The 23,834-nt window shown below is 40.8% G+C and overlaps 4 protein-coding genes and 1 non-coding gene across 5 annotated transcripts in view; 3 read left to right on the top strand and 2 right to left on the bottom strand.

Annotated features, from left to right (window-relative positions):
• Window positions 1–175: 175 nt before the first annotated feature.
• Window positions 176–4,864, top strand: LOC147126716 (mitogen-activated protein kinase 12-like). The gene is made up of 12 exons (XM_086022925.1): window positions 176–717; window positions 1,233–1,362; window positions 1,438–1,496; window positions 1,566–1,677; window positions 1,772–1,801; window positions 2,301–2,348; window positions 2,435–2,549; window positions 2,801–2,872; window positions 2,972–3,051; window positions 4,039–4,117; window positions 4,200–4,373; window positions 4,435–4,864. Exons 1-12 carry the CDS (start codon window positions 533–535, stop codon window positions 4,497–4,499), a joined length of 1,149 nt encoding a protein of 382 aa, XP_085879051.1. The 5' UTR covers window positions 176–532; the 3' UTR covers window positions 4,500–4,864.
• A 65-nt stretch (window positions 4,865–4,929) lies between these two features.
• rpap3 (RNA polymerase II associated protein 3) lies at window positions 4,930–9,031 on the bottom strand. The gene is made up of 17 exons (XM_086022911.1): window positions 8,905–9,031; window positions 8,553–8,715; window positions 8,315–8,473; window positions 8,125–8,220; window positions 7,926–8,053; window positions 7,733–7,854; window positions 7,554–7,624; window positions 7,266–7,391; window positions 7,045–7,172; window positions 6,858–6,979; window positions 6,698–6,768; window positions 6,520–6,612; window positions 6,039–6,175; window positions 5,738–5,918; window positions 5,571–5,668; window positions 5,166–5,266; window positions 4,930–5,082 (listed from the first exon to the last, which is right to left on the bottom strand). The coding sequence occupies exons 2-17, from the start codon at window positions 8,703–8,705 to the stop codon at window positions 4,997–4,999; spliced, it is 1,872 nt and encodes a 623-aa protein (XP_085879037.1). The 5' UTR covers window positions 8,706–8,715; window positions 8,905–9,031; the 3' UTR covers window positions 4,930–4,996.
• Window positions 9,032–9,215: 184 nt separating this feature from the next.
• On the top strand, window positions 9,216–12,040 carry atp23 (ATP23 metallopeptidase and ATP synthase assembly factor homolog). The gene is made up of 6 exons (XM_086022928.1): window positions 9,216–9,454; window positions 9,678–9,723; window positions 10,199–10,280; window positions 10,367–10,504; window positions 11,365–11,448; window positions 11,521–12,040. Exons 1-6 carry the CDS (start codon window positions 9,307–9,309, stop codon window positions 11,722–11,724), a joined length of 702 nt encoding a protein of 233 aa, XP_085879054.1. The 5' UTR covers window positions 9,216–9,306; the 3' UTR covers window positions 11,725–12,040.
• Window positions 12,041–14,917: 2,877 nt separating this feature from the next.
• trnaq-cug (transfer RNA glutamine (anticodon CUG)) lies at window positions 14,918–14,989 on the bottom strand. Its single transcript has one exon. It is a non-coding gene; the product is annotated as a tRNA-Gln (tRNA).
• A 796-nt stretch (window positions 14,990–15,785) lies between these two features.
• The window catches only part of LOC147126711 (monocarboxylate transporter 2), a 50,622-nt gene continuing 42,573 nt past the window's right edge, over window positions 15,786–23,834 (top strand). Inside the window, exon 1 of the mRNA XM_086022915.1 lies at window positions 15,786–15,881. The gene's annotated coding sequence lies outside the window, so the exon portion shown is untranslated. The remainder of the gene's footprint in view (window positions 15,882–23,834) is intronic.

Below are 23,834 nucleotides of genomic sequence, written 5' to 3'. Positions count from 1 at the left end.
AAATGTGATTAACAGTGACACCCCTCCCCCCTCTAAAAAAAAAAATAATTGTCTGTAGATGCCACAAAATGGCAGCAAAGCACTACTTGTCTCCATAAAACTCCCAAACTCACTTCAACACGCGTCATTGTCAACAAGATGCCACCAGATGACGCACAAAACAGCAAATTGAGCATAAATGTTAAAAAAATAATCCATTTTATACTCATATTAGATAGCCATAATAAGATTTATAATTGACCACACAATACAACGTAATGTTATGTTTTCATCATCATTTTAGTATCATCGATTTGTGAGATTAGCTCTAAAAATGCAGTCAAGCATAATAGTGAGGGCAGATGTTTGTCCCACATTACTGACACACCCATAAACTGCCCAGGGCGACCGACAGTCACAATAGACGCGCTTGTGTGTTGGGGGTGTCGAGCTGCAAGACCCCTGGAGGAATTCTGCCCCCCAAACGTCTCCGCAGGACAGACTGCGCTTCTTCTCCTGGAGTTATCAGCGGACGCTTTGGATTTTCTTCCCCATGAGCATCCCCGACGCAGCAGAACCCAAGCGGATTAATCTCCTCGCCTCCAATTTCTCCGGGATGGCTCTGCGAGGGTCCAGGACGGGATTTTACCGGCAAGACCTCAACAGAACCGTGTGGGAAGTCCCGGAGAGGTACCGAGACCTGAGACAAGTTGGGACGGGCGCTTACGGAACTGTCTGGTGAGCACAGCTAAAATTTTGACAGCAAAAAAAAAAAAAAACATTTATATATTTTGAATCTTACTGCTCTTTTTGAGACATTTTCTTGGGTCCCCCTACTCTGACACAGCTGGCTCCACAAGGACCCCCACTTTGCATTGTGTTGTGTGGATGAGGGGTCCACAAAGAAGAGCACCCCCAGCCTCATTGTTGTTAAAGAACTTTTCTCCAGCTGACATAAGCGCTTATCTGCGGGGAACGTAAAGATTTAATTAACACCAACGACAGTGGTTTAATAATAAATATTTTAAAACAAAAACATTTGAACAATTAAATGTATCTGTATTGTACTTAAAAGTTAAATACTGAACTTAACAAATGCACTGAACTGGATTTAAAAAAAAAACAAACAAAAAAAAAAAAACATTGAAGCCACTGTACTAGTATTTGCGCTTTCCCATTTAACTCAGTGATTCTTTTGCGTGCCACTAGAGGGAGCCCCACGCTTTGAGACTCACTCAACTCTACCGTTTCAGTTCAGCGTGGGACCGGCGGACAGGCTCGCAGGTGGCCATCAAAAAGCTCCACCGGCCTTTCCAGTCCAAACTTTTTGCCAAGAGGGCCTACAGGGAGCTACGCCTCCTCAAACACATGAAGCATGAAAACGTGAGATCAGTTAATTACTTTCTTCAAAGTAACCATGACAATATAACTCATTCTCCCTTCTTTTCTCTTGTGTAGGTCATCGGTCTGCTTGATGTTTTTGCAGCGGAAATTTCTCTCGACCGCCTTAGAGACTTGTAAGCTCCAATTCCCTTTTTTCTTTAAGTAAGCAAACAAAAGGCTGTTTTAACTTTTGAATCCCGCAGCTACTTGGTAATGCCCTTCATGGGTACTGACCTGGGCAAACTAATGAAGCTGGAGAGACTATCAGAGGACAGAGTTCAATTCCTCGTCTACCAGATGATGAAGGGACTCAAGGTGAGTGCCTCAGCTTCAATTCAGTTGTCAAAAGTTGTCATTTAAATTAAAATTTCCAAAATACAAGTCATGCCTTTTTCTCGTCCCTCCTCAGTATATCCACTCCGCGGGAATCATCCACAGGGTGCGTGACCTTTCAGATTAGGCACTTTTTTGGGGGTGGGGTTAAATCTCTTTTCTCCTCCTCTTGTCCATTCATTCGAATTTCCGCATTAGAATCTTTGCTTTCTTTGTCTCACCTTAAAACAGAATAACACACTTTAAATGTTAGTTTTATGAAATGAGCCACTTGATTAAATTCAAGCCTTGTAGACTTTTTAGCAAATACAATGAAAACAGTAGGGGCCCCAAAATGGAACCCTGTGGAGCTGTGGAAAGTTGGTCCACTTTTGTCTTATTTTCTGTTCTTATTTATTTACTTTTTTATATCTTATTTTCTCCGCATTTCACATCGGTGGTTTATTTTTGTTGATATTGTGAACTAAATTAAAAGTGACTTATGCTATTAGGGTAACAAAATGCCCCGTGTTAAAGCACACAAATACAGTAGAACCTAATAGTAAATACAGTATATTAATATAGTGCAGTCCATATAGTTTATCTTGTGTTCTAACTCATTTCAGGACCTAAAACCAGGAAATCTAGCCATCAACCCGGACTGTGAATTAAAGGTACAGTACATCGTCTTCTCACACAGCTCTCTTAGAAGGTGGAATTAGTTGACAGTAGAATAAATAAGGCCTTTCGTCCACTTCAGATTCTAGATTTTGGCCTGGCGAGGCAGGCTGATGCGGAGATGACGGGCTACGTGGTGACGCGCTGGTACCGAGCCCCCGAAGTCATTCTCAACTGGATGCACTACACGCAAACAGGTTTATGTCGGCTCAACTCACCTTGATATAAAAACAACCATAGCTGCATACAAAGTGCTGTACATGGAGTAAAAATGAGACATACAAAAACCGAGACTGTTTAAAACAATACATTAATAACAAAAAAACAGGAAACACCCAGGAGCAGCAATGAAAACAGCAGGGGCCCCAAAATTGAACCCTGTGGAACTGTGGAAAATTGGTCCACTTTTGTATCTTCTCTTCTCTTATTTTCTCGTCTTTTTTTACAGTGGATATCTGGTCCGCTGGCTGTATTATGGCAGAGATGCTGCTGGGGAAGCCGCTGTTCAAGGGCAACGATCGTATCCAGGAGAAAGTAACGTTATTGTTGTGTAAAGTGTTATAAAAGCTGGAAAGCAAAGTGAGTCGATTGTGAAACCTTGACTTCAAGCTTGTGCCAGACCTGGACCAGCTCCGAGAAATCATGAAGATCACTGGAACACCGGCTGCCGACTTTGTGGTGAAGTTACAAAGCCAAGATGTAAGTGTGGAAGCCTGACGCACACTGTATGGACAAAATTATTGGCACACTTGGTAATTATGCTGACAGGATATGTAAATGGAATGTCTTCACACAAAACTCGTCCAAGCAGGTGTTTGGTCAGAGAATTGCCTTACTTGCAAAGTTGGAAGCACATGAATATAAAATGTCTTCATTGTTTGTATTAGTACAATGAATTGCATTTAGATATGAAAGTGACGTCAGAAAAAAATCAAACTGAAATGAACTAGAATTCAATTGTGCTGCAGTCGTTAGGTTACATTTCAATTAAATTACATGTAAAAATAAACTATAATTGGCTTACGTTAAAATGATGTCACAAAAAGTAAAGAAAAAGAAATTACAATTAGTTAGAATAAGATTTAAACCAAAATTCAATTACAATTTTGTACAATTCCATATCATTGCAGTAAAATGAAATTACCTTAAATTAGAATCTACGGAAGTGTACTGCATTCACTTGAAAATATATATGTATGTATATACATATATATATATATATATATATATATATATATATATATATAGTTTTAATTTTTGTTTTTTTTATAAAACAGATAATCATAAAAAATAATTGTTTTCCAAGTGTAAGCTTTACTCTTCCGTAAGAATGAAATTAGAGTAAATTAACAAACCATAACTGACTGACTGATATATTACATTAAATTACTTTCCAAAAAAAAAAAAAAACATGCATTAAATTGCATTGAATTAGAATGAAAGTAAAAGTAACATCCAGTTCAAACTAAATAAAACCTGTTGAATCAAAAATTACAATTACATTACATTAGAATAAATTGACGCTGCATTAAATTTAAATAACTACAACACATTACAAAAAAATATGTATTGATCATTAAATCCAATTAGGTCCTAAAATCAAATTAGTAGAATGAAATTAAAATTACATAAATTAAATAATAAAAAATAAAGAATAGATCCCTAACACCATATTTCCCCCAACAGGCCAAAAATTACCTCAGAGGTTTGTCAAAAGTACCCAAAAAGGATCTGCACTCCATCTTCTCCAAAGCCAGCTCACACGGTACGTAACAAGCGTCATTCATAAAGTGCCGGTGCAAAAAATTCAACTCCAATCCCCCCGCCGCTGCTTTTCCGCATCGCAGCTGTGTCCGTGTTGGAAAAGATCCTGCTCCTCGACCCCGAGGAGCGTGCCAGCGCCTCGGAGGCCCTGGACTTTCCCTTCTTCGCCGACTTCCGCGACACGGAGGAGGAGACCGAGGCGCAGCCATACGACCAAACCATGGACAACACGGACCTGACCCTCGACCAGTGGAAACGTAAGCGAGCGTTCCCTTCAAACTTGAAGCTGAAGCCTCGTGACAGTTTGTGTTTTCGCAGGACACACGGTCACGGAGATACTGACCTTCAGGCCGCCCAAGGACTCCAGAGAAACATCACTTTAACGTTCAAATCCAGGCGAGGTACACAACACTGGATCGGCCGTCAGCCTGTTGTAGATACCGACAAACAAGCACTCCCACCTACGAACAATTTAGAGTGGACCTAACATACACGTTGTTGGCATGTGGGTGGATTTCTTTTTTTTATTATTATTATTTTTTTTTTTAACTCATTTACTGCCAGACATTTTCAAACGCTCTTTTACCCTAATGTTTGAAAAAAATGTGAAAAAAAAAGATAAATTCCCGGGATTGAATGGCTGGACTGTAAAAAGACAAATAAATACGTCAACGGCAGTGAATGAGTTAAGCATGGGAACATTTTAGTATGCTGCTTATTTTGAATAAATGTGATTTTTGTATAATAACTGAACCGGGTGGCTTTTTTTTGCAGCGCTTTTCAATCCAATCTGCAACTATGAATGTGAATACGCAACTTTCAAAATAGTTTATTTTTTGAAATTCAGCCATGACTTTGAACTGTATTCCATTGGAACAGGTCACACGCCATACTTCTTCTGTAGGGCTGCAACAGACGATGCGTCCAAATCCGCTTTATGGAGGAAGTCAAACACTTCTTTAAGCACTGTGGGTGGGGAGAAGAAAAATCATGCGTTAGTATTACAAATGGTGGAAAAAAAAAAAAAAATCGAGCTGAATGCGTCCCACCTTTTTTCTCCGACGAAGACATGAACATGACGGCCGTGTCGAAGCGCCTCACGCTCGATAGACTTTTGAGGATGTCTGCTGTGAGGGCCGCAGCTTCATTCCTGCACAAGTATGATGTTGGTGTCATTTTGTATTTCGCAAAGACAACAAAAAAACAAGGCTGAGTGATTTTGAAAAATAATCTAACAGATGTCTAAAATGCTGCACTGCTCCCCTCTTGCTGGCAGTTTGGCTCATCAGACCCATGTCAACTCCTTCCAATGGAAAAAAATGACATAACTCAACCTAGGCATTGAATGTTTTGATTCTAATGGACTTAAGTCGTAATTGGAATTTAATAAATTAAACATACACAGCGGTGCCTTTTGTGAAATGTGATACGGCTTGGCGCTTAAATGTACTCACTGGATGTAGAAATCCCGCAGCGTCTGCAGGATCTGGCTGAGGATGTGAGGTTCAAGGGAGCTCTGGAAAATGCGCGCATACGCCTCTGGCTTAAGTTGCTAAAAAAAAGATAAGAAAACAGTTAGTGATTGCTGCATTCGAATGGTGTTTTATTGACTCCATCCAACCTTTAAGTATCTGTAAACAACTTGCGGCTGGTTTCCAATCATGCGCAGGTCGGCCTCGAGCTGGAAACTTTTGTCGGGTGGGGGTGGGAGATTTATCGAGGGGGCTTTGTGTGATGATTCCGGGGGAGGGACGCTGTCCTCTGGAGGCTTGAGTTCGGCTTGTGTGCTTGTCGAATTTTTGCTGTGAAAAAGATTTGGCGCTTTAATGTTTGTGCGCAATCATCAAATGTCAAGTTTGGAAAGGTGTTTATAGGCTGGACGTTCAAAGTCTTTTCGAGATGAGCGTTTTTCGTCAACTCACTGGTCGGACGACAGCGAGGGGGAGGCCGTCGTATCCTGGATCTTGGTCATCTTTGCAACGGGCGACGGCGGCGAGGACTCATCAGGTACCGTCACCTTGCCGCTGATCTCCTCGATGTCGATCCTCCTCATCGGTTTCTGGGCAAGGGGGGATGATGATTTGTTTTGAGTTTTATTAATGTACTTTTAATTCATTTTCAGAGCAGGTGTGTTAGTTTTTTATTAGTTTTAGTAAAAAAAGAAAATAAGTATAGTAAAAAAAATTAATAAATAAAATATTTTCAAAACAACGATCCGCAAATCGTCCAATCCACAAAAACAGAGGTACTGTATAATAGTCCACAGACTCTGAAGTACAATGAGTCAATTTTGTTAGTTTTCGTTCATTCTAATAACCTTTTTTTCTGAGCAGCGACAGAGTAAGTCAACGCGGCTCTTATTTTAGTTTGAAAGAAAAAGAAATGAGTGGATGGATGTCTCACAGTGGAGCGCAAGTGAGCCGCTTTGTCCACGGGCTGCACCGTTCTCCTCTGGGAGCCGTCGGACGTTTGGAGGAGGCCGCTAGAAACGTCGTCCTGATAAAAGAAGCATCCAGGTAACAGGATTCAGTAAAAAAAAAAAAAAAATGTCCGAAGTGAGGAGGAGAAGGTGAAAACGTACAAATTGGAGTTTCTGGAGTTCACTCTGGGCTTGCTTGTTCCCTGGTTCCAGCTTCAAAACCTCCTCAAAATCTGCATTTTTACCCCACCCCGTAATAATTTTATTTCTTGAGATGTTCAATTTTATTTGAAGACAGATTCATAGAAAGCATAAGCGCCACCTTTTCGGGCTTCCTCCAGCTTCCCCAAAGCCACTCGGGCGGTGGCTCGGCGTGCGAACGCCTTGGAGTACGTCCTGTCTAAAGAGATCGCCTTGGTGCAGTCTTCCTCCGCCTCCTTGAACCTGATATAACACTGATATGGTTTCCCCGGTCCGAAACCTGAAAAAGGTGCGATGCTTTTTCTTACCTCTCCATCTTGAGGAAGGCCATGGCTCTGTTGGCGGGCAGCAGCAAGTTCATGCGGTCGGCCTCCATGCCTTGGCTGTAGCACTCGACGGCCGCATCGTACTTGCCCTCTTTGAAGTAAGCGTTACCCTGAGGGACGCCACATAAAGGCAACCTTGACTAGCTACACTGTGATGCTTTAACACATATTGTATATGTGAGGGCTTCAGAAAAGGGTCTTACTCTGTCTTTTTGGACAACCGCTTCCTGTCGTTTTTGCTGCTCCTCTGTCAGTCTCTGCTGCTCCTGGTCTACGGCGGGATCTGATTGGGGCGACGTCCCCTCACTTGGTTCCTGAGGTCCAAGCGTCTGACAAAGCAAGCCGGTGAGTTACGCTTTCCCCCTGTCATCCATTTTTTTTTTCCCCCCATTTGGGTCAAGGGTGAGCTGGGGCCGATCCTAGCGGACACTCCAAAAATTTAAATTGGGTGGGCCAAGCTCCCACTGAACATTAAAAGAAATCCAACTCACTTGTTTGATTTTCTTCTCTTCATTTTGCGCTTCCAGGTTGCCAGGGTCGAGCCTGAGAACGGTTTGGTAATCTGTGCGGAAACGTGTGCGTCACACAATAAGTAAACCACATACGTTCTCTGTACTGCCTCATAGTCATACAGTAGGCCTATTTTTGCGTTTTCATACTCGTCACACACCTTCTAAAGCAGCGGCGTAATTCTTCAGCGCGACGCGGGCCGCTCCTCGCCGCGCATACGCCTTAAAGTAGTTGCTGTCCAAAGCGATGGCCAGGTTGCAGTCCGACTCAGCCACGGCGTACCTAAAAAGAGGGGGAATACCCGTTGGCGTGCGTGGAAACAAACTACAACAATCGGCAATGTGAATGCTGACTTCTTGAGGCGGAAGAAGGCGGTGGCTCGGTTCGTGGGAAGAACGGGATTGTAAGGGTCCGCAGCCATTCCTTTGGAGTAACACTCGATGGCGTCGTCGTATTTGCCCTCCTTGAATAATGCGTTGCCCTGATGATAAAGCTGTGTTATTTTTTGGGGGGTACGTCTTAGTATTTCAATACATTTTAGCTGGCTGTTACCTTTTCCTTCTCTGCAAAAGCTCGCTCCTGATCAGCTTCCTCCGAGTCCGACTCGGTGGGACTTTCCTCCTTATCCACCTCCTCCAAAGCCTTGGCCTAGACAAACAAAAAAAAAAAAGCTTTTTGGATGCACATACTTGAGGTGAATCAAAAACTTATTCTCTTTTATACTAATAAAGATCTGACTAACCACATCAAATTTGTCCCACGATTGGTAATCATTTGATCTGATCCTTGGTGGCTTCTTGGTGTCCGTCTCCTCTGCTTTGGAGTCACCGTTGGCCATCTTCATCTTCTTCGCCCTCATTTTTGCTTTGTAGTCCTTGTTGCGCACAGGAGGGAGGTTTGGCTACAAAACAAAGGGCAAATGCTGCGAATAGGATCTGACATTTAAATCTACACGTAAGGGATTTTCAGTGATAACATACCTTGGCACCCCCTTGCTCGTCTCTCCTCAATTGCTCATCCTTGGTCTTCATATCAGTCTCCCACGTCTCCAGTTCCTTCATGAAGCTTTGCAGGTCCTCTGCATTTTGCCGCATTTGCATTTGCAACTCGAATGCTTTGTTCGGCCCGGCCATGATTTCCTCCCTGCGAGACGGACGTGAATTTCGAATAATTATAAGGAATGTTTGCTATCGTTTTGATTTCACTTCCAGAGAAACCACGAGTTTCGATTCATGCTCGTTTCGGAAACGAGCTAATAACAATGCTAAGTACAATAATAACTACGTTTTAAATAATCGGTCGGATTCAAAATAGTTTAAGGATGTACATTACCTTTGCCTTGTTTCTGCAGTTTACAAGCGCGATTTTAATGTAGCAGTAATGAAGTAGTCATAAATAGTAGAGAACTCATGTGATAATGTTGTTGTCATGAAGCCATGACAGCAAATTCCCAGCAGGCTTTGCGCTGCGGAGCGTGCGCAGTGAAGCTATTGCTTTATTTAATTACATATAGATGTTTTATTTTTTAATTTACGGAATCATTTTTTTAGAAATGGCGTTTGTATTATCAACCACACTATTGTTCATAATTATTAATATTATTATTTTATTTTTACCTTTGACCCGACGCTATCAGATGACGTCACAACCCAGCAATGACCTCTCCTGCTAGCTAACGCTGGCTAGCCGGGAGCACTTCACAAATATTGCAACGGGGCCGATTATTTTTCAACAATGGGCCGGACGAAGCAAGAAGAAGAATACGGATACGATTTATTCCCGGAGAGGAACTCGAGGAAGTACAAGAAAGGCTCCGTCGCAGAGAGCCTGTTCACTTTCAACCACAAGTGTCAGGTCATGTTACAGTTAGCCGTGGAAACCAGTGAGTAACGCTATCGTTACTTCATTTAAAAAGTAACTCATGTCATATCTTACAAAGGGAACAATTCAAACCTTGAAATAATATACTGTGTTGCTCTTAATAACCATGTCATATAGAAGCTGCTGTTAGCAACCTAGCTGTTAGCATACTGTAACGTGTATGTATATGTAACTGTATATATGTAATACTGTAATATATCGACCTAATCTGTGATGTGCTTCAGGTCCATATGCCAAACTCCTCCTCAGTGCCATGAAGAACTCTGGGTGGTAAGTTGCATTCTTAAACAGTCATATCAATAATGTAGTGCTAACAGAAAGAGAGGGCAAAGAGCAGCATTGAGGTAGGATTAAAAGAAATTAAAATGCAATTGAAGCAAGAAAAAACTGCATAGTAAGATGATACAGTCTAAACATTTTACAGTAGTATTTAGCCAATTAGTGAAAAGTGAAAATTTGACTACGGTATAATGTAGGCCTGAACAATTAATTTAATTCAAATCGACATTTTTAAAATAGCAAAGGCTTTCATTTTTTGGGGGGGGGAATAACTGCTTCATTTCAGGGAGTATATAGGCTTTATTTTTCACATTATGTATGATTATCTATTTATTCATCTGGTGTATGGGTAAATTAAGTGTTTAGGTGCAGTCCACATGTTTCATGAAACATGAAAAGATGACGTGATGAATCTGAAACACCAGTTTGTCGTTTCTCAACGTGAAATGCACTCTGTTTGACCCAGTAAAGTGTTGGACGACCGCCATTTTGCCTGCGAAGACTGCGACGGGACGGTCAGTGGCGGTTTTGATGCAGCGACGTCCCAAGTGAGAACACCTGTTGCTTAAATGAGAAATTCCAAACCAAAACCAGCGCATTGTGCTCAATCAGAATGTTTTTCTTTTCTTTTCAGATTGTCTTGTGTCAGAACAACATCCACCAGCAGTCGCACATGAACCGAGTGGTCACGCACGAGCTCATCCACGCCTTTGACCACTGTCGAGCTCACGTGGACTGGTTCAACAACTTCAGACATTTAGCTTGTTCCGAGGTCAGTGTTGTGACACGTGCCCGCAGATGAGCAGAATTCCGATTTTTCTCTCTCCTCGGTGAACAACAGCGAAAACAATCTGGGAGAAATCCAGAGAAATTGTAATTTATCGCGCATTTCTTGTTTGGGGATTTTAAATGAGATAAATGCCAATGGATTTAATATTTAGAAATATTGTCATTCAAAAGAAACCCCAAGAGCAGCAAATGTGACTGAAAAGCATTTTTGTACTTTAAAATAAGTAAAATAAAAATAGATTTACGTAAAAATAAACAGCAAAACCATTTTAGAAAATAAATTAAATAAAAAATGTAAATTCCAAATTTAGCCTACAATGAATTCATTTGATATTTGTTTTCCTGAATAAAATAAAATAAAAATGATTTTTTTTTTTTATCAAAAAAATAAATCATAAAATGCAACTTGTAATTGCATTTGTAAAATTATTGTTGGAGTAATTTTGGAATTATAAATTCAAACAATTCAAAATTATTACATAATATATAACAATATCATTTGTTTTTAAATGTTATTGTTCGACGGGTTAAAATAGTCTTTTATCAGTTTTTATTAAGGAAGTAAAACTAAACATTAAATGAGATCCAACTTGTATTTGTAAAATAAAATGTATTTTTAAGTAAGATTAATGACTACTAAACACAAAAAATAAAAATAACCATCAAATGTTTGTCAACAAATCCATCTTATGATGCATTTACTTCATTTGTGTTTCTTGAGTAAAATAAAACACATGCGCATATTAATATAGAACAAAACAATAATGAGGGGAAAAAAACAACAACCTTTAACCCCCTCAATTTCTAATGTTGCATTCTAATTTTGTTTCGTCATTGCATCAGATTCGTGCGGCCAACCTCAGTGGCGATTGCTCCTTCTCCAACGAAGTGGCCCGATTCCACTTTGGCATGAAACAGCATCACCAGGTACCTTTTTGATGTCAAATCCACACCGTTGGCCGCCTTCCCTTTCTAAAGCCGTGCCGTCTGCTTGGCCAGGAGTGCGTCCGAGGTCGCGCCCTGCGCTCCATCCTGGCCGTGAGGAAAATCAACCGCCAGGAGGCGGAGAAAATCGTGGACGAGGTCTTCGACACGTGTTTCAACGACCACGCGCCCTTCGGACGGATCCCGCACAGCAACAAGGACGCCAAGTTCGCCCACAGGGATTATGAGAACAGGAATCGGTATTATGCAAATCTTTAATAAGGCACGCAAAGTTTTGCTGCATTTTTTTGGGGGGGGCGGCGGCATTATGTCCCCTTCAAAAGGGATTGTCAGGATGGGACTTGTCCTTGGAACAAGAAGCATTCATTGTCACGTTTTGGACTTTAATTCTGTATAAAGGGATCAAGAGTACCAGTAGTTATTTTGGAAGCCAAATATCAGAAGAGACACTAGTTTTTTTTTCTTCCTTTTTTTCTTTTTTTTTTAATATATTGCAGTGACCTTCACTAATTTCCTGTATATACAACAAAATCAATGCGAAAAAAAAATCATGTGAATTAAAAGTCAAAACTTCTTCAATAGCCAACTTTAGTGTAAAATGAAGCCAGAGTTCTCCGTCAATGTGCTCGTCCCAATCTTGCCATAAAAAGTCATTGGCGACATCGTCCGTTGGACATTAGCACCGTAAAGAATCCCGTATCCTTCCACGCGGGCTAATGAGAAGCTGAAAAAAGGTTATTAGGGGAATTAGCCTCATAATCGCTCTCCATGAGCCTTCTCTTCTTCTATCTCAAAGACGACACCCTCTGCATCCTAATCGCAATGTCACTCGCCGGACTAATAGACTCCAAATTGTGCTCTCATAAAAAAAAAAAAAAAAAATAAATAACCGCACGCGCACACAAGGCAAAAATGATTAGGTTTAAATTAAGGGAGCTTAGAGAGATGATGACAACAAGCTTCTTGAGAAAACGAAAAGAACAGACGGAGAATCACACTCCGATTTGGATTAGTCGACTAAACAAAACAACAGATTTACGACGGCAATTGCAGACATATCAATTGCTTGCTATGAAACTTTTTGTTTAACTCGGGCACCCCAAACCTCACATGCATTATGTATTGTTTTGTTTTGTTTTGTTTTGTTTGCAGCTTTGTTCCCTTTGCATCACATTCAAGCAGCACTACTTACAAATCTTGAAGTCTATTACAGGCATACTCCCCCCAAAAATCACGTGTGTGTACTGTGTGTATATATAAACTAGTCAAATAAATACACACTAAAGCTTTTTTTAATATTACTTTTTTAATCAAAATTCTGTTTTAATTATTGATTTTTGATATTGATTCATTTGAACTACATCTGTATGAATGACCTGGCCCAAAGGCTTGCCCACCCAAAACAACTAAACTTGTAGTTCGTACTCTGTCCTCTAGAGGGCACTTTTGGACCACTAACCACCAAGCTCCCCTCCTCCTAACATTCTGCTTCTATTCAAACTTGACAAGCAAATTGCTGTCCTTCTTTTTACTGATACACATAATTGAATCCGTCTCATTGAGTCTTGCTTGAGCAGGGACGAGGCGCTGTAATAAAAAGTGCCACCGAGGAGACATTCATTAGTCCACCTATTTAAGCAGGCGGCACCCATTGTGATCCAATTACGATGCGCCGGCATTGGCGAATGCTGCCTTATGACAACGACACTAATGAATTCATCGCGTTAATTAGATTTAACTGTGAGGACAACCTGCTTGCCTTTGTGCGAGTTTGTAAGGTGTCTCCTCTCCACGGGGGGCAATTGCGGAAAATGTTTGAATTATTCAGACGGTGATGTGACAAAATGCTATCGACGCAAGTCAAAATAGCCAAGATTGTTTGTTTCTGTGTCCCACCTTGAGCATTTAAGGTTTAAACGAAAATATCGGGAGTCCCAAGTGACCGATCTTCACCATGAGGGGGGAAAGAATGCCTTTATTGCAGGTGAATGACAGCATTTGGAGTGCCACAAGGCTGACATCTAAGTACCTTTTTTTCAAGTATTATTTTATTAATCTTTAAAATTTTGGGCACTGAATTTCCACATGGGAGTAACATAAATATTTATCTGAAATATCCTTGCAACTAATGTGGACAAATGGCACAAAATGATGTACAACTGGCACAGAAAAGCCCACGTTTACATATGGTATATGCAACCGTAACAATTAAGTTAAGTGATCTAATTCATTAGAGTGCTCACAGGCAACGCTTAATGGCGGGGGAAAAAAAGTTGAAATCATTAGAATTCACAGCGCTAATTCTCTGGGGGCGGATTTGATTTGCATGCCCCAAATCAAGCTGTCGAACCTGACAATTAACTTCCGCAGCAGGGGAGATCTGCGTGGGGCCCACCATGGGAGGGCCGGGCATGCAAATGAGGTAATTATGAGTGCCAGTTGAGGATTAATTAAGAAGGCGTTTAAAGTTGGTAGCGACTGTCTTTTCGGCATTTCCGTGCCATTTTGGAAACCATTTTATAGTGTACTGCAAATTGAGGCATTATGTGCTCAAGTAACACAATGGAAGCAATGATTCACAGGATAGAGATTTTATTGAAATTATTTAAGTAGTCTTGGGTTAGAATTATACTAAAGTAGGTTTTAAAACAACTAACTTGCAAGTAATAATAACATAACGTATAATATTTCAAGAATTGTTAATCTATTTTATTTATGTATTTTTTGCGGTCACGTATGACCCCGGAAGTAGTACAGGAAGAAGCTGTCGCCACCATCTTGTAGTACAACGGTATCACCACAGGATGGCGATCAAATGTCCGTTAAAGATGGCTGACAACAAAAAAGCACTTAAGTGGTTATATTCCGTGAATTCTCTCCAGAACTACCATGAAACGGTAGGAAAACACTTGTTTATTAGTGTCATTTCACGTTAATGGTGGAATATTGTAAAATTCCGTGTGGCTGTCAAGTTACTTTAACGGCGTTTGTGGCAATGTTCAAGCTCCAAGTCGTTTAGGTGTGACTTAATTGAATACATTGTTTCCACGATGGTGACTTTCATCGTAGAAATGGCAATAGGGCGCTTTCTACGAATGTAATGAACGTGTGCTGGCATTTGAATGTTCATTTCTTTTGCTAATAATATGCATGGTATTAATTAGAGGCGATGTGATTAGCATAACAACTGCTGCTGGACAATGTCCAGAGGTAAGAGCAAAGAGTTTTTCGGCTCATTAATAAGTCCCCGAGAGCATATTTTTTTCAGCTAACTTTGCGAGAAGTCTCTTTAGACAGTTCACAAGGACACATTTGGAGTTATGTCAGTGTATTATTAGAATACAAAATGTTTTGTTGAAATATATTGGTTGGATTACCAAACTGTGCCACAAGGAGACCAAGCAAACAAAAATGAACGCATTCAAATGATGGAGGGGAAAAAAAAAAAGTCAGGTTCCACCGAGATTTGAACTCGGATCGCTGGATTCAGAGTCCAGAGTGCTAACCATTACACCATGGAACCGTATGACAGGGCAAGTGGTAGAATAGCTGTTGTAAAGATGCGTCGACTGCATTTTTTTCGGAAAAAAACCAACCACGACAACCTACCAGCATGTATCCATCCAAGAGTCTTTATTCATGGAAATAAGCCAAAAGTAAAGACGTACTCATGAGAAAATGTCAACCTGAATATGAAGTAAAACAAATAAATAAGTAAAACAAGTACACGAAATTTGACCTCTGTTTTTGACCCGGCACACCGAACAAAGTTAGTGGAGGTCCCTAAATTGGATTTAATGAAGCCCCTTTTACAATTTTTTCAGGCGTGTATCAGCTGGTCCTGCTCCATGTAAACTGCACTGACACGTGGTAGACTCCAACCCTTGGAGGTACAAGTGGTAAGCAATACCTCTTTCATCCAGAGATGCTGCAAAATTGCAAAATCAGAACCCTAACAGAAGTTATGTCCCACCATTTTGTGTAGGTGTGGTTACCACAAAACAGCTGCATGGGAAACTAAGGCGGAAAATGCCAGGCAGTTTGAAAGGGGTAAGTACACTCTTCTTTTATGATGTTTTGTTCAAAGCAATTGTCTGATAAATATTTTCATGTAATATCCAACTTTACTCTGTACTGTGTCAAAAGAGACATGTGGGTAAATGCGGAATCTCTGCACGATAGCTTGTCTTAATAATGCTTCACAGGTGTTAAAAGGAACAAAATTTTCTTTAAAAAAAAAAAAAGCCGCTTAGAGATCTGGAGACTGACCAAAAAAAACTGAAAATGTCACCTTCCTCTACTTGCAAGGACATCAGAGCCATTTTCCTTCGCTGTTGCCCTATTTTGTGTGGACCAAACTGGCAGCCGCTGGGACTTCCTGTCCACCGAGGGGAGGAGCCACAGCCCGCCCGGAGGTGAGTCACTCAAGCTTGAACCCGCGCGCCGTCTCCTGTGTCTGCAAGTCCAGATTAGTGTCCGTGCAATCGGTCGGATTTGTCCTGAACGCCAACCGAAGGGATGCCCGCACAGTGGGTGAGAGATGAGGCAGCATAGTGGCACAGTGTTGGGAGAAGTGGGGGGTGAATTTGGGGGTGGGGGGGGGGGGGGCTCCCCGGGCTCCCCTGCGGCTGCAAGGTCACAGAATTGATTTATGGAGCAGTCAGGGTGACCTTGAACAAATTGAGTCATATAAAGTATATTTGCCTCACAATCCGATTGGTAGCCAAGTCAAACACGTGTTGTCCAGTAGAGGTCACTCTAATGCTTCCTCCAATGCATTTTTAGTTACTAAATTTATGTCACTAACCTCAAACCTCACAGAAATATGTTAAGTTAGTTATGTGCTGTTTATTAATGTGAACTGCATGCATTTGGGTCTGCTAAACATGTTATAAAAAATTTTCCTGGCCTTTGCAAGGAAAACTCCCCTGCTCAAAATGTCCATATCAGCAGTAATAGACTAGACGCCCGATACTGTTACTCACATCACCCTCTTTTTTTTTTTTTTTTTTAAACAAGCCACTTCTAATGGAAACTGCACGTTTACACGTTTGCGCACGGACAGACAGAGGACTTAAATGTATTGTCGGTCACGTTCAAGCCTTTTTTATTTTTTTTATTTTGCACGTTAACGCAAAAGCAGGGGGGGGGCGAGCTGCGGCTTCTCATGGGTGTACTTCGATGAGGCTGGTGAACTTGTAATGAGAGATAATAGGCTTGACTTGGCACTGGAACGCATGATGGACCACAAAAAACAATGGGGTAATCGAATCCATGCAAATACTGAGAAGCGCTTTTAAAAATGTCGTAACGGATAAAAGTCATAACAGGGAGACAAAGTGCGAGTCCCAGTTGACTGATTTAATGGCTTCACCACTGCCAGAAACCTGACCTAAAATCTGTAGAGATGGCTTAAATTGTACTTAAAAGTTAAATACAACTGAACTGTACTTAACAAATGGACTGTTGTGGATTTAAAAAATTAAGTTACACCACTGTAACATTGCATCTTGAATATTTCATTCAGTGATTCTTTAGCCTACCACTAGAGGGAGACTGTACTACACTTGGACACTGAGATAAGTTCCGTAATATAACAGACTTAAAATATAATAAAAATACCAAAAAATTATCAACTCTTTTCATTTATTTTTTAGAAATTTAATTCAGATCTCTGTGTATAGATTTTCAAATGTCGGCGACTGTATTTTTAGCTCATTTGAATTCTGCATAACAACAAGCAAAACACAGCTTCCAGGAGTTTGTTAAAAAATATTCTGTCCTCGCCGTTTCCTGGTTGTCACATGACCACGCCAAAACGATTCAAGTGGAGCGTATGATGGATAGCGCGTGTGCGCGCCGCATATGCTGCGCTGCTTTCATGTCGGTAATTGCTGCACGTTCGAGCACCATCTGGGAAAGAAATACTTGAAACTTTTGTCTTGACTGTCGACTCCTCCATGCTAGGTCTGCTAGAGTTGAACAGTTTTACACAAATATTGCCTCATATGGCCACGTGTGCCCGATAGAAGGCCTGTGGAGTGTTTTTTGCATCATCCGCGGCTCTTGTCATGTTGATTTGGTTCATTTTCACTCGCGGTGTGTTGCAAAAATGGGGCTGCTGTAATCCTCCATTTTGATGGCCCGTTTTATCCAGTTGTCCTGAACACATCCGCTCCATTTAAAAGAGACTATTGGCCGAATGTAGGCTAATAACTTTTGCTGTGAATTGATAAATTGACATGTCAATAATCAAGGCTTCAGTAAGCCATTTACCATATAAATCAAGTACCCGGACGCGAGCTATGTTCATGGGATGAAAATGTGCCTCGGGATGTGTCCGGTGAGGCAGCCAATATTGGAACTTTGATGTCTGTGACATCCAGAAGAGTTCAGACCTCCGCCAAGGCCAAACAGTTTTACATTGCGACCTTCTGGGTGTTTTATGCATTTTTCTGTGAGAAATGAGGGAAAATGTAATGTAATATAACTCAAACAAAAGGGGTGATGAAAACTCCCTGGTGGAGGTTAAAAAAAAAAAAAAAAAAAAAAAAAGCTATCCAGTTTTTCCTTGCTGAAGGAGAAAAAAAAAAAAGGTTTGTGCGTGAGTCCTGAGTGAGCAGCTGCGGCCATAAATCTGACGGAATGGTTTTGTCTTGCGGGACCGTTGCCATGTTCTCCTCCTCGCTCTTAAACTGCTGAGAGGAACAAGCCCGGGCGTTTTCCCTTTGAAAGGCATTGTGGGAAATGTATGAAAACACCAAGGCGATGAGAGGTTGTGTTAAGCAGGAGCCAGGAAGTTTTGCTTCCACTTTTTTCTCCACTGATTCCCGCCTTCGTATCATGTTACATTTCGTAAGTCCTTGCGATCGTACGGCTTGGATCGGAATCTCCATCGCCAGGCTCATTTGCATTCGTCGTGCGGGTCCATGCGAGATTGCACGGGCATGCGCGGACTTACATCAAGGAACATCTGGCTGGTTTTAAGAGTCATGGACAGTTTGCCACAGATAGTAGTGGGTGGTAGGTTCATGCGGGTTATTTATTTGAAGGCTGAATGTTTAAAAAGGTGTCCATTCACCCAGATGTCATTTATTAGCTGGAAAGACATAATAAGGAGTTCTTTGGCGTGCTTTGTTCATATGCCTCATGGAAAATAACGTGCATTCAAATTTGAATCCCACATGATCTCAACTAAAAAAAAACTATTATGTATAGTCAAATCCATTTAGTTCCGGGCCCGAACTGTCCGGATTTTTTTTTTAAGATGATGCCAATTCCGATATTTGGCAAAATAAAATTCAGACACCCAAATAATGGTCTGATTAAAAAAAAAATAATAATATATATATATATATATATATATATATACACACTCTAGAGCTGTGGAGCCCTGTTAACTATGGAGATTAAATTAATTAAAAAGTAGTTGTAGTTAAAAAAAAAAGCGATTAATCGCGAAGTATGGATAATTCTGCGATTAATTAGTTAAAAAAATGTAATCGCTTGACGGCACTCGTATATACAGATGGGTAAATATTTTTTTGTAAAAGTCTTATGTTGTAATGTGAAAAAAAAATCTGCAAAAAACCCAAAACGGCCATTTCAAAATATTTTAAAAGGGCTAACATTGGCCAATTAATCGATCGGGCATAATGATGACAAACGGGTCGGTGAAAATGAATTTGGCTTTAGAAATTGCTTAGAGAATTTTTAGTATCACTCAAGTTAGAACAAAAAAGCAATTTTAAATTTCAGATTTTCTTGTCTTATTTCCCTGCCTGTCACTTTTGTTTGGTGATGCCACCGGTGCTTACTTTTGAAATCTGAAGATTTAGTCTCAGTTCATTTTCCCATGTAATGAAAGAACATTTATAGAATTCAACCCCACTAATTGTAACCGTGACAGGCAGCCTGCTCCTAAGCGCGGCTCTATTTTTCTCAAAATGGCTTTTACGTTTTGGATTCTTTTGAATTTGTAAAAGGAATAGGGATTCATTAACCAAATTCCAATTGTGATTTACTCAGCCCCGTAGTTAAATAAGTCCCTTACAACGCTTGTTATGGCCAGTGAGTAAAAAGTACATAAACAACTACTGTCTGACATCAAGCAAACAAAGTCTTGTCTTGCACCTCAGCAACCGGAATGATTGTTTCCCTCCCGATCATGGAAAGTAATCCTCGGCAGCAATTTGTCCACCTGCGCGACTGAACAGCAGGCTTGCTAACAATTACTAGGCCAGGAAAGAAAACATTACCGAGTCATTACAATAATGATAGTAATTCAGGCCGGGATAGACGCAGCCTCGGCAGGCCTCCTTCTCCTCCTTCCTTCCTTCCTTCCTTCTTGCACTCTATACCTTTTAAACTTTTTGGGATTCTCCATTTGCGCCCCGCGTGCTCATTCCGAGCCCCTTTGAAAACCCCCGAGCGTCTCCTTCAAAGCCCGCATCCACATACCAGATGAGAACCATAAATCAGCAGTATTTTCCCCTCCGAGCGCGGCGCACATGTTCGCGGTGAAATATATTGTGCTTCAAGGCTCAAAATAGTGCATGGCTTCAAAAAGGCCATTTATTGGATTTGAACAAACAAGGAGCATGCAAAAGTCTTACAAAAAGAGCGCGCCGTTTAGGAAGCAGCTCTGTGAAGCCGGCCGGGCCTTGTTTACGTTTCACGAACGCTCCCGAGACATTACACGAGACGCTGAGATGTAGCCACCGCAAGGCGGCTGCTGGCACCCTTTGTGGAAAACTTGGGAGAATTTGTTTTTTTTTTTTTTTTTTTTTGGTTGTGTGCAGGAAGATGGCTGGCACTGCTCTTCTGGGTGGGCGCAGATATGCGAAATCTGTGACGGATTACTTTTGTATTCTCAGCAGTTTCTTTCATGGAACCCGACTGACATATTGGCTTTATGAAACAGCCATTATGTTTCTGCTGTGATATATGCTCTGCTGATATCATGTCTTTGCTATTTTATTGTTTTAGGCAAATCAAATCCAGACCGCAAAGTCTAATGAATGTCATTGTTTCTTTTTTTTTTTTTTAGGAGTTCTCCAATTCAATTTAAAATCGTAAAACGTCAGCAGAACTTTCTGTAACTGATGTCTTCAAACTAGTTGAGATTGATTGCGGAACCTTAGTGCAGCTAGTCTTAATCCACAACTAACATCATACAACTGACATCATTCCTATAACATGAACAATTTCTTTTATGGTCATTGCAAAATTTAACTATAGGGATGTTTGATACCACTTTTTTTTTTTCAGACCGATACCAGTGCAGGTGTTCATTCTTTGAATACTCACCGTTAAAGAGTACCTCTAATACTTTTGATATCTATCAAAGTTAATTGAATAAAGTGGCAAAAAACATTGTCAACAAAGACGCAGACGATGATTTGCCGATTTGACAAACTGCCGCAGGATAGCGCCAATGACTTTGTCGATTTTTTTGCGTTAAAAAGGAAGTCACCCCAAACATACTTTATTCAAGAAATGTGTTCTATGCAGGCCCACTAGTTGAAACAAGGCATTCTGATAAATATTGCATTTGTGGAATAAAAGTGAATCCACCCGTTTTTAGCCATCTCTGGGGGCGGCCATTTTGTCACTCCTGTCGACTGAAAATGACATCAAAGTTGCTCAGGGAACGACCAATCACATCTCGCCAGTTTTCTGACGCTGAGCCAGCATTGGTTGTTACCTGAGCCCTGAGCAGTTGTGATGTCATTTTCAGTCGACAGAAGTGACAAAATGGCCGCCCCCTGAGATGGCTGAAAAGGTCTGGATTTTGCCGCTAAAGTCATATTCCATAAACGCAATATTAATCAGAATGCCATTTTTAAAATAGTGGGCCTGCTGGGAACATATTCTTGAAAAAAATATGTTTGGGTTGATTTGCCCCTTAAGTATCAATGGCTGGTATCGGCAGCCACAGTGACTACCCGATACCTTCAAAAAAGGCTGGTATCGCCCCCATACCATACTGCTAAACAACAATGCCTCAACGTGTTATTTTTAGCCATGTAGAATCACCACTATTAGTTGTTTATGTATTTATTGCAACTGAAACAATTGAGATGAGGACAATCTTGTTGTTGTTCTGTTTTGGCAATAACACCTACTTTAACGTGGCTCAGCAGGCATCGCAAACCCCATTTGACGGCTTCCGGATCTGAGCAAACAGCAGAGAGGTTCACTTAAGAAAACACTCACACCCTGTTATCAGATTTGAGCCTCTACAAAGAGCTCTCAGGCAGCAACAAAAGGCTTGAGATAGTCCTCCTTTTTTTTTTTTTTTTTTTTTTTCTTTTTAAAGAAGGGAGGCTTGATTAGCACCGTGTCATGTTGGTCTTTTCTCCTCTCTATTCTCCACCCCCATTCCTTCCTTTGCTTTCATTCGTTTGAGCTGTCGACAGGCGACTCGGCCCGAAAAAAAAGAAAAAAAAATACCTTTTGTGTTTGTTTGCGCGTTGTCAACACAAGGCTTTTCCCGTCATTCCCGCGGACAGCATCACTTACACCTTTTGAAAGACGCATTTGGTGGGTGACGGACTATGCGCGAGGGGCTCAGTAAATAGAGGAGATTGAGGAATGCGCTGTCGAAGACGTTCGCTTTCAATCAGAGCAGCCTTTCAACCACTGATAGCTTTGGTTTAGTCCACGTTTATCTCAATTCATGAACTTAAATGTCAAATGATCAACAAAGGCTGTTTTACTGTCGCGGGGCCAGCACAAACAGCCACAGTTTGCTTGCCAATTGGAGTTTAATTGCATGTCTTGGGGGGGGTCAAGCACACACTCAATCCCTGTGTGTGACCCACTAGCCAAATGTTGATTCTATGAGGAGTCAGGGGTCAGGTGGTGACTGATGATTGAGGGGGGCCAACAGCTTTATTTAGATTGCCATATATACACATCTGGCAAATTGACTTGTGTAGTATTTTTGTTGCTATAGGGTTGTGGATCATTCATACTTACGTACATGTCGAAAATAACTCCCTTTAAAGACATACAATAGCTACAAAAAATCTACACACCCCCTGTTAAAATGCATGTTTTTTTTTTGTTTTTTTTTAATAAACGTGACCAAAACAAATAATTTCAAAGCTTTTTCCACCATTGTGACCTGTTCGGAATGAACCACTAACATTCAAACTCATGTTAACTCATTCACTGCCAGATATTTTCAGACCCTCTTTTACCCAAAACGTTTGAGAAATTTGAAAAAAAATCTAAATAAGTTCCAAGGATTGAATGGCTGGATGGACTGTGAAAAGACAAGTAGATTCGTCAATGGCAGTGAATGAGTCAAATGGGAGTCACACATACCGCCATTTAAAATGTCAGTTGTTCTAGTAGGCTTTTCCTGACTTTTTTTTTTTCTGGAGAAAAATGTACATGAAAAGCTTAACCCAACTTCAAGAAAGAAAGAAATGGCATTGTAGAAGTCAAACGTTTAGCTCCAAAAGGGTGTTAATTTAGCCACGGAACACATATACTGTTCATATTTTGGCATCTCTGATCTTTTAAGGAATTTCTATTTAGGAAGGGCAACATCTGGAAAATCTCGCGGTTTGTTGGTTTGGCATTTAAAGTATGACTGCATTGCATAAATACCAATCCCCGGTTCGAAGTATTTGAAAGAAAGTGAAGTAAAGCGATCTGAGAGAGTCAAACAAAGACTGTTAAATTGTACCAGGTGCAGGCAAGCTGCGGGGCCTCGGGTGTTTTGCTGTCAGTGTCTTGCTCGTAAATCCCCAATCTCATCACTTCAAGGCCTCACACCTCGGTCCAACCCTTCTAAATACACACTCCCCCAAAACCTCAAGAGCTGACTGCGTTCCATTCAGAGCTCCGACTGACAGAGCGACAACATACTTGGAGCCTCTTCTCCACACACACACACACGCACACACGCACTATTCCCATAAAGCCGGTTTGTACATTTTTTTTTTTTTTTTGCAACACCACAGCGATCTCTCGTAAATGCATGAAATGCCATCTCCAAGTTGAAATGCCAAAGATAGCGTGCATAAGGATGTGTGTTATTACACATCAGAAAAATCTTATGTTACTAGCAACATGTCCCATTGGTCACTATGGTCGTCTTTTTCTTTTGTAGCGCCAATTCACAAAAGACATTTTAAGTACAAAACTCCTAATACAGTATAATTAAACCCCACACGCAAGCACATGGCGACATAGGCAAGGCAAAAACTACAAGGAAGAAACCTGGAACAGCTTCCTGGGGAAGGGATAAGAGGGCACAACAACAGATTTTGGTTATGGTGCCATGACATCATTATAAAAAAACATCTCGAAAACTTCCATAATACAGTTAAAATAAACATGAAAGAAAATTA

Source organism: Filicampus tigris, chromosome 22 (genome assembly GCF_054856515.1).
Source record: "Filicampus tigris isolate MCC_2025a chromosome 22, RoL_Ftig_1.0, whole genome shotgun sequence".
Classification (NCBI taxonomy): Eukaryota; Metazoa; Chordata; class Actinopteri; order Syngnathiformes; family Syngnathidae; genus Filicampus; species Filicampus tigris.
The sequence above is the reverse complement of the archived record's forward strand: the minus strand, read 5'-3'. Positions and strand labels throughout refer to the sequence as shown.